This window comes from Primulina tabacum, chromosome 7, assembly GCF_025594145.1.
Source record: "Primulina tabacum isolate GXHZ01 chromosome 7, ASM2559414v2, whole genome shotgun sequence".
NCBI classification, from domain to species: Eukaryota; Viridiplantae; Streptophyta; class Magnoliopsida; order Lamiales; family Gesneriaceae; genus Primulina; species Primulina tabacum.
In genome coordinates, this window is record NC_134556.1 from 35,625,927 (window position 1) to 35,636,354 (window position 10,428).

The window sequence follows — 10,428 nt, forward strand, 5'->3', positions numbered from 1 at the left end:
AAGCTTCCACGAATTATTAAATATGCATGATATAGACTTTGTGCTTCTCGTTGTGCTTCTTTGACTAAATCCCTCCAAGTGTTCTCAAATGGATCCACCTAAATCAATATATATATATATATATACACACACACACACACATTGACACACACATGACATGTACACATTTTCTTCGTGCTATAACTTTCTTAGATTCAATCAATCAACCACATTATACCAGCAAAAACCCATCATCGGCAAAATGTTTCTCTGTGGCAGCGGAAGCTTTAGCCACGAAGACGAAAACGAACGCTATACCAGTCCATGTTCAACCCCGAAGAGATCCAAAAGGAACACGAATTTCTGCAGAATCGGCAAAGATAACAGCAACAAGAACCCTTATGCAGACAGGGGTTTGGACAAATTCAACGCACTTTTAGCTGAACTTGATGACAAGAAGCAGAAGATTTACACTCAAGTTGGTTCGGACGAGATATCCTTCGTGCGTTTCGTTTACACGAATGATTCCGACAACGTGAAGCCCATCGTCGTGAAGGCCAAAGAGAGGAATCAAGAGAAGATTAACACACAGGATCTTGTCAAGAATCAGAAAGGAGATATTCCGGTCACTAATCCTGCAGTTCCTGCCGTTTCGCAAGTGCAAGACAAGATTGGAAGCGCGGAGATCCCTGATAAAGAGGCAAAAAGGAGCTCCGAGACCAGTTTCAGGCTGGAGAAATTGAGGCATCCTTATTATTATCTCCCACTGATTCTGATACTGATTATTTTGTTTCTTGTTGTTTATGGGAGATCTTTCGCGATTCTGTGCACTTCGATTGGATGGTATCTGATTCCCACTGTTAATGGTACTCGGAATTCATCGGCATCGTCCTCGAGCACGAGGACCTTGAAAAGGAAGAAAGAGTCGGAGATAAAATTTGTTGAGAAAAAGATTGTAAATAACCAAGGATCATCTTCTCCGAGAAGTGTTCTTAACGGGCTAAATCCAGATAACTCACCTCAACAAGAAGAAATCGGGCGTAGAAGAAGCTTTTGATCATCTATGGTCCTTTGTCCATTCTTTTTGTTATTTTCTTGATTTTATTCTTCTTCTTCTTTTTGGCTCATACTTCGGAAACTAGCAAACCCAACAATCATGAAGAAGAGGAAATAAAAATATTAAGTTTTTTGTTTTGGGAGATAAACTTAGATGCTTGTTTTTACCAAAAGATGTTGATCAGTTTCCACCTGGATCATGAGTGTACATAGATATGGAAATAAATCCATATTAATATTGAACTTGTTCTAATTATGTGTACATTTTGGTGTTTTATGATTCGATATTGTTTGTTTGTTTGTTTTTTTTTTTTAATTATAGGGGTGGGGTGAGGAATGAGACTCGAATCTTGGAGTCATTATTACTGTCAAGCTCCGAGTCCCGGTTCGTGCATGCATGACCGCCTAATAAATCTCTGTAACAACTAATTCGTATTTGTTATTATTTTACGTAAATGATTAACCCAAGTTGTTATAAAAGTTTATTATAATATTTTTATCAAATGGAACAAAAGGTATCACAATATTATATATACAAATGAAAATACTTGATATCTATGGGGTGGGAGTGAGACTCGAATCCGAGTCACCCCACTATATTTATACATACAAATGAAACTACCACTGGCCAAATAACCTTGGTCTCTATTCGTATTGTTTGTTGAACAAAGGTTTTAAGACACACTTTGTATTCCTCGAATGATGTCTTGTTTAGTTTATATGTGTCCATTTTTTGGCGATAAAACAATACGAGTATTCTTGGATATTTGGTCATTTACTATTGGTCATTTAGTAAGCAATCAAAGGGGGAGCCCCCACATCAACTAATTCACGAATTTACGTTTCGTTTTTCAAGCCATACCAACCATTTACACACAGAATTATAGGATTATTTTAAAACGTCAAGAGTGTATATCATTAAATAATCTCACTTGTGATTCAATTTCAACTATACTCTGTAGTTTTGTCGGACCGGTTAGATAGATATATGATGTCAGGTAAACAAATTCCTTGATTTGTGAAGGGGTAATTTTTAAAAGGTCTTACTGTGTGTACTTTTTAAAAAAAAAAAAAATACAAAAACTATACTGTCTCACGTGTCAATTTTGTGAGAAGATCTCCAATCCGAACCGATTCATTAAAAAATATTTTTTAATATCAATTTACGTTTAATTCCAATATCAAGATCATATTTAAAAATTTAGAAGATTATATATGTGAAAATAATGATTTTTTTTTAAAAATAATCATAATAACAATTAACAACCACCGTATATCATCTATTACATTTAACCAAATAATTCGAGAATCAATATCATTATCATAAGAAATCCCTACTATATTTTCCCAATGGTCCCGATATTAATTCCGTTCGATCTCATTTACTTATCCTATCATTGCTAATCTCATACCCGAACATGTTCCCTCCAGAGGAATCGAATCGCTTGCTAAGAACATAGCTGATTTTGATACTAACGGGTTTTCGATTCAAACGGACAAATTTTCGTGGGGAGGGGTCCAAACCGGTGATCGTGGTCGATATTTACAGAACGAAGACATCGGACATCACCCAAGTTGGTTCCGACGATGACGATTATTGGCAAGAGATCTATGAAAACGGAATAGAGAAGCTAGCAGTTCATATTCCATGAATGCTACCCAAACAGTCTCGAAGATGGCGTTGTCCCAGAAAACGGCGACAAAAACAAAGTATGTTACAAATATGGATATTTGAAATATGCGTATGTATGCATTTGTGCATTATATCTCAAGACCGAATAGTTCATTTAGAAACCTCGAATTACTTTAAAAAACAATATCTTGTTATTCATTCTTTCGTGACAAAAATGTTGGGTTTGGCCCAATTTTCTTCCAGCCCATTACCATAGCCCAAGCCCTTCCATCCTTATTGTTTTCCACGTCTGGACTGTAGGGCTTAAATTAGCTTCTCTTCTTCTCCTTTTATAAGAAGGCCCCTAACGTTTCTTGATTATCAGTGAGCAGCCGACTTGAGAGATGTGAGAGCGTGAGACTTGAGAGTAGGGATGCAACTTTCCTCACGGGTTTGAGGCCTCGCGGGGAAAGCCCGAAACGGGGATGGAGATCTTCGATTTTTTCGGATTTGGGTTCGGGTTCGGAGATTTTTTTAAATCTCCGATGTAATTCGGGAAGGGTATGAGATTACTATCCTCATCCCCGAAATCCCCGAACCCGCCCCGAAAATAATATCAATAATAAAATAATAATATTATTAATATTAATAATATAATAATATTATTATTTTTTAAAATATTAATAATCTTATTATTATTAATATTGATATTGGTATTAATATTAATATTATCTTTAATAATAATAGATAATAATAAGTTTTGGTTTGAGAAAATATCCGAATTTGTCATCGTTTTGCCATATTAATATTTTTGAAACGGGGATGGGGGCAGGGATGAGAAGATGATCCCCGAAATTTCGGATTTGGGGATTCCCCGAACCCGAAAAAGCGGAGTTTGGGGCGGGTATGGGGGCGGGGATGGAATTCGGAGATGGGGATGGGGATGGCAAACCCGCCCCGGCCCCGGCCCATTGCCATCCCTACTTGAGAGAAATAAAAGTTGCTTCGTGTGCGTTTTCTTTCAGTGACTAAGTGTCTTCGGTGTTCTCCTTGCTTTGTGCTATTCTGTGTGTTTCTCTCTCGTTTGTTCACTTTACAGAAAGGGGCTGAATCTCTGTGTGTGCGCCCAACCTACTGGCCGTCTTGGAAGTGAGATAGAAAGAGTGTGGGAAATCTTTATGGTCTTCGCCTTGATTTACTGCGTATTTGGAGAGGCCAAATCAGTTCGTGTGAGCCCCGTTTTATCCTAACATATCATATTTTATTATTTCTTGTTGTGTTGGAAGTTGCAGATTGTCCAGTCAGATAAAGAAGATACGGCATCACCCGATGGATTCATAACAAAAAATATATAATATATTAACAATAACACATGCTAATTTTTGATAAAATAATGTATGTCCTCCGATGTTTTGAGAATGGCTTATCAATTAGTTCAAAGAACTAATTAAAACAAAAAGTGGCTTGGATCCATAATTATCATAAAAGATATATTTTTTTATATATAAAATTATAATCTTTTATGAATTGAATCGAGTCAAAAATTCATCTCAAAAAATTAAACATAATATGCTCTAACAAGAGGGCTTGTATATTAAAAGGGCTCAATATTTCTACTACACATAATCTCCGACTTCATCATATCTCATCAGACTCTCTTCTCGTCGTGCAAACAGTCTTAGAGCAGAAGAGACCCTCAGTTATGAAGGGGCTCTAGCACTAGATATCAGACAACTTCTGGCTCCTCAGGGAAACCCCCCTCTTAGTCATGCTCTGCATTCTGCGAATTGTGTTGATCACGTCGTTGTCTCTTTTGTTTGTTCATCTCATTCTCCTTTTATTTGGGAGTATGGAAATTTTTTTTTTGACTAATCGATTTTACAAGGGACAATTGTATTAAAATCCCTAATACCACTTCAAAGTTTGTGTTCAGTCCCTAGTGTAAAACAAATATATTCTCACTCCCTGACAAAACCATTTCATATGTTTTAACTCCCTCGTAAGCATGAAATTACCTAATTGACCTCATTTTTAATTAAAATTCATTTTTACCCTTAAAATCCCTAACACCATCTGTATTTGGGATTTTAATACTATTACCCCAATCCCCCATCGGCTTCGTGAGAAGAAATCCCATGGTGGGTCTGTGTGAAACCTCATTTACTTGAAGCTCAAAATCTTGAAGATTGTCGTGCAGAAAAAATTCATCGAAGGGAACAAAAAGTGAAGGTGAGTTATTTCCTCAAACTTTCTCATTTTTTTCGTGAAATTCCAGCTTTTAGGTAGTTCGTGAAATTCCAGCTTTTAGTGAGTTTGTGTTTATTTGTTTCAATTTAATGATTCTCTTATGTTTTTTAATTGTTATTGTGTGTTTTTTTATTGTTTTAAATCCATTATTTATTTGAATTCCACCGATTGAATTTCGAAAATGTAGGGTTTTGTATTATGATTGTTTTTTAGAATAACGTAAAATCAATTCAAGTATCTTGTGGTCTTAATCATACGGCTGCCTTATTTGAATACAAAGCAGTGTAAAGATGAATGCAAAAATTATTTTTAGATTTCTCGATTAATGCAATTTTATCCTCAATTTTTATGTTTTATTTCTTGAATGATAAAGTTGTTAATTTTGTTTAAAAATTTTCTGAAAGTTCTTTAAAGTCTTGAAATGTGCATATCAATTACTTTTGTATGTTTTTTGTATTAGGTGCAAAATGGAATATGAAAGTGGGTCTTGCAACCTGTCGTTTTTGGGTAGCTGTAAATGCAAGAAACAGTTGTTTGTGATTTCAATTTTCAGCGGTTGTAGTTTGCTGGACATTTTTGAGAGGCTTGGAAAAAAATGTGCTGAGTTTACTCCTGAAGCTATGATTCTGCAATACGTAGCCCCCCAACACAAGATGAACGTGACTTTGAACAACGATGATGATGTCCTAAATATGATTCATCTTCATATGTGTATGAAGCTCAGCATGATTGAATTGAGGGCAGAGAGTAAAAACGAACATGTCCGCAACCAAAATATTCGGAGGTAAAATATATTAGATTTATGTCCTTGTTTAGTTTTGATAATTTTTTTATATTTTAATTTATCAAGCATGAAATTGTGCACTAGTTGAGATTATTGTGGTTATATAATTTGTTCTATGTTATAATAATATAAATATGTTTTGTTGTCATGATATGAATTATTTGACGATACTAATATTATTTACATTCCATACTTTGAATTTTTTATGTTAAGTTATTTTTGTATCTTGCACTTAACAAGTTTATATCATATTGGTAAGGGTTGATGAGGAAGACAGACAGAGAAATAGTGGTAACGAAGCTGATCAAGCCTCTTTGAGCAATACACTAGATGCTTGGATTAATTGCATTCGTGGTGTAGGTCAAACATTCAAAGATGATGCTGACTTTAGAAGATGTGTTAAAAATTATGCTGTTTCTACAAGACGTTCATTTTCGTACAGAAAGAATGTAGCGAAAAAGTCACTGTTACTTGTACTGACACTAGTTGTGGATGGAGAATTTATGCTTCTAAATACAAAGCAGACAATATATTTGCGATCCGAAAATGCAATTTAGAGCATACATGTGGTGAGAATAATCTACGTAGTAGAGGACATCCTAGAGCAGATGCAACATGGATAGCTAATGTGGTAAAAGGCAAACTTATAGGAGAGCCCTCTTATCGTCCTTGTACAATTCAAAAAGACTTACAAAGAGATTATGGTGTAGAGTTAAACTATCGCAATGTGTGGAAGGGCAAGGAGTTAGCGATGCATGATATTCATGGCACAGATAAGGGATGCTATGATAGACTAAGATGGTATTGTCGAGCTGTTAAAGAAACGAATCCTGGAAGTGTTGCTGAGTGTGAGATTGATATCGAAACTAACAAATTTAAATGACTGTTCATTTGTTTGCACGCATGTGTAGTTGGTTTTGTTACTGGTTGTAGACCGTTGATTTTTTTGGACGGGACTCATATAAAGAATAAGTTTAAAGGTTGTATCCTACTTGCTGTGTCGAAGGATGCCAATGATGATCTTTTCACAATTGCTTATTCTGTTGTGGACGCGGAGAATGATATTAATTGGGAATGGTTTTGTTATCATCTGAGAAGTGTTTTGCTTTCGTGTCAAAGCATTCCATTCAATGATTACACGTTTTTCTCTGACAGACATCCTGGGATTATCAAGGCAGTTAATCTACTATTTACGTGCAGTCACCATGCGTACTGCTTGAGACATTTAGTTGATAATTTTGTGAAAGTGGTACATAATCAATTACTTATTTTTATGTAGAACGTTTTTTTTTTATATGTATAAATAGATGTATTTAATCTGATTTTTTTGTAACCATTTTATGTGTTGCGAAGCTATCCAAAACATAACAAAAAGCATTGGTCTTCGGTATTCAAAAAAGCTGCTTATGCTCCATCTTTGCAGGAGCATGAACAACATATAAAAAATATCCTGGAGTCCATGCCACTTGCTAGGGATTTTATTGTAAATTCCGAACCACAGAGTTGGGCAAATGCATTGTTTCTTGGCAATAGATGGGGTGTTATAAATAATAACATCGCCGAATGTTGGAATAATTGGGTTAAAGCAGCTCGTTATCTCCCTATCGTGGGTATGGTGGACCATATACGAGTGCAGATCATGAACATGATGCACGAACGACGTGAATCAATAGCTATTATGGTTAAAGAATTAAGTCCAAAAAAGGAGAAAGCTATTGGTAGTGTATATATGGAATCCCGGAAGTTGAGAGTGCATCGGTCTTGTAATTGGAGGTTTGAAGTAGTCGATGGTGAAAAATCATTTGCTATTGACTTGATAGCCATGACCTGTTCATGTAGATATTGGCAAATCAACAAGCTTCCTTGCAAGCATGCTTGCGCCGTTATTGAGTCGAAGTCGATGTCGTTTTATGATTTTTGCGACAAGTATTTCAAAATTGAAATATACCGCCAAACGTACAGAGGAATTATTAATCCCATCCCAACGTTTGACATTAATGAGTCTTATCTTGATGATGGAAATATAATCAATGCTCCTGATATGAGGAGTCAGCCTGGTCGTAGGAAAACCAAGAGGATACCATCGCAAATCGAATCACGTGTGTCAAAGTGTAGTCGTTGTCATAAGGGAGGACATAACAGACATAGCTGCAAAGAAGCTATAAACTAGCTGTTATTGTTTCATGAAAATGGTGTTTCAATGTTTTTATTATTACTATCTTACTGTTAGTATCTATCAATATTCAGTATTTTTGTTTATGATTGACACCTAAAATATTTTTCGAAACTTTAACAGGAAAAAGAGAGTGCTGGAAGGGGAATCAAGCATGTTGATACCAGTGAGAAGTCGTACGCGTTCGAGTGGAAGCATTGGTGGTTTACTCATTATGTGATTGTTTTGTTTTTGAAAATGTTGGGAAAGAGTTGGTTTGGTTTGCCTTACTGTCATGTTGTTTTAGTGCTTGTTGATGTCTTGTATTCTTATATGTTCTCTGGAAAAAAACTTGGGCTTTAGGTTGTTGTTTATGTTAATCTTTTAAGTTGGAGAATTTATTGTTTTGTTTGTGTTAGGTGTTAAGCACTTCAATATGTGTTTCTATTTATTGTTATTTGTTTCTGGAAGGTTTGGTGTTTCATTTGTTCATTTTTTAATGTTTGGTTTAAGGAGTGTTTCAAATGGTACATATCAATTTTGAACAGATATTTGAGTACAAAAATTGCTTAATTTGGTATATTATGTGTAAATATGAGTACAAATATTAAATAATTAGGTATATTTTGTGCACAAGAAAACTGTACTCATATTATACCGGAAATACAAAATACATGTCCAAATTGGAAGTTGTTGACTATTCAAACGTTATTCAATTAACGTAATATTTAGTCATACATTAATATGAACAGAGTTTTGAATACAAATTTTACTTTCTTGTGTATAGTATGTGTAAATTGGAGTACAAATATTAAATAGTCGAGTATATTTTGAACTAAAGAAAAAGATATATTTTCGGTCGAAATTATAGTGTGTCAATTTCAAGGTACATAAATTGTCAGATTGAGTATATACGTTAAAGAATCGAGAACAATGTACATATGAATTGAGTACAATGACTTGTCAATCCAGCACATCATAGAGTAGTTCTTTTATTCATGCCTAAGATCACCAATTTAACAGTTTAATCGAGTACTAAAATTCATGTTGTATGTTATTGAAACGTCCTGCCCTTTTTATTGCTTTAAAAGTACTAATTTTTTTTTTAAACCTCACTTAACATCGGTCGAACCATAAAATATTTTTGACATCATTTTAAAAATAACCATCCACTGCTATTTAAAAATCCAAAGGAAAATATTTTAAAGCATAAAATCGTCAAACATTTTACCAAACCTAAAAAGCAATAATTTGAAAAGAATAGCACATACTAAACCTCTCAAAAATCTCTCAAATGCATAAATAAATAATCTAAAAAATCTTTAATCGTAAAGCATGAGTCAAAAGTCATAATGCGGAAAAAGTAGAAGCGCTGGTCCTCGGGTTGTGTGCGCCTTCAGTCCAGTCAAATCACTCATCAAGTCCTCCCTCAATACCACTTGCACCATCACACCTAGTGAGTCTAAAGACTCAACATACCATAATCTTTATAACGAGTAATACGTAATACAGTCAACATATAACGGTGAAAAATATTTGTACTTAAAATATCGTTTTCATGAAAATGCATAAACATAAACATTTTTGTAAACATTTTCATGATGCATAAAAACATTTTCATAAAAACGTTTTCATATAAACATAAACATATCACATAAACATATTCATATTCATATCCATATTCGTGTCCATATTCATATTCATCTTCATGTTCATGTTCGTGTTTGTTGAATTCAGATCGTGATTGTGACTCGTATTCTTGATCGTATTGGGCGATGGATCCATCTAAAGAAACCACAGTACTGGGCGGCGGGGGACACCAGCAACACTCTCACCGGTCAACTGGGCCCTGGCCTACATATTAACATATCATGGCATTGGAAATACGATCGTCGGGGCTCCCTCTGGGGCCTTTTCCCATAAATGGGCTCCCTCTGGGGCCTTCTCCCCTCACGACATCTCCAATCATATTCATCATATTCGTATTCGTATTCGTATCCGTATCCAAGGAAACACGATCGTCGGGCTCCCGCTGGGACCATAACCCTCACGATATTTCCAACATATTCAGTAGTCACAATCCCTTCACATCCTTCAACATGTCGTATTTTCATCACTTATAAAAATATGCATATAATATCATTTTTATTTTGAAACCAAGCATGCAACATATCTTTTAAATGTCAACCTTAAATCATAAAAATCCCATAGACATCTAAAAATCATAATTTAATCAACATTTCATAAACATTTAAAACGACATTTTAACCTCAAAACATTTACAATAGCATTTTGGCATATTAAATCATAAACATATAAAATTCCATAAATATTTAAAATATCATTTTAACATATAAAATCCCAAAACATTTAAAATATCATTTTAATATAAAAAAAAATTTCCATAAACATCCATAACTATAGAAAATAATTATATTAGCACATAAAACAGCATTCAGGGCACTGCCAAGATGTTTACTAATTTTTATATGTAAAAAGACCGTTTTACCCCTGGACGTAACATTCCTCGTTTTTTACATTTTCTTAATTTCATTGACTCTAACATGTCCCAAATAATTATTTAAGTCTACATGAATT

At 34.6% G+C, this 10,428-nt stretch overlaps 2 protein-coding genes across 3 annotated transcripts; both read left to right on the forward strand.

Annotated features, from left to right (window-relative positions):
• Positions 1–241: 241 nt before the first annotated feature.
• On the forward strand, positions 242–1,036 carry LOC142550717 (uncharacterized). Its single transcript, XM_075659795.1, has one exon. The coding sequence runs from the start codon at positions 242–244 to the stop codon at positions 1,034–1,036; it is 795 nt and encodes a 264-aa protein (XP_075515910.1).
• A 3,701-nt stretch (positions 1,037–4,737) lies between these two features.
• On the forward strand, positions 4,738–8,206 carry LOC142550905 (uncharacterized). 2 transcript variants are annotated; one of them, XM_075659946.1, is made up of 4 exons: positions 4,738–4,876; positions 5,355–5,678; positions 6,834–6,927; positions 7,975–8,206. In XM_075659946.1, the coding sequence occupies exons 2-4, from the start codon at positions 5,362–5,364 to the stop codon at positions 8,191–8,193; spliced, it is 630 nt and encodes a 209-aa protein (XP_075516061.1). In that variant the 5' UTR covers positions 4,738–4,876; positions 5,355–5,361; the 3' UTR covers positions 8,194–8,206. The 2 variants fall into 2 exon arrangements, 1 of the variants encoding a protein (XP_075516061.1); XR_012821449.1 differs by lacking the exon at positions 6,834–6,927.
• Positions 8,207–10,428: the final 2,222 nt, after the last annotated feature.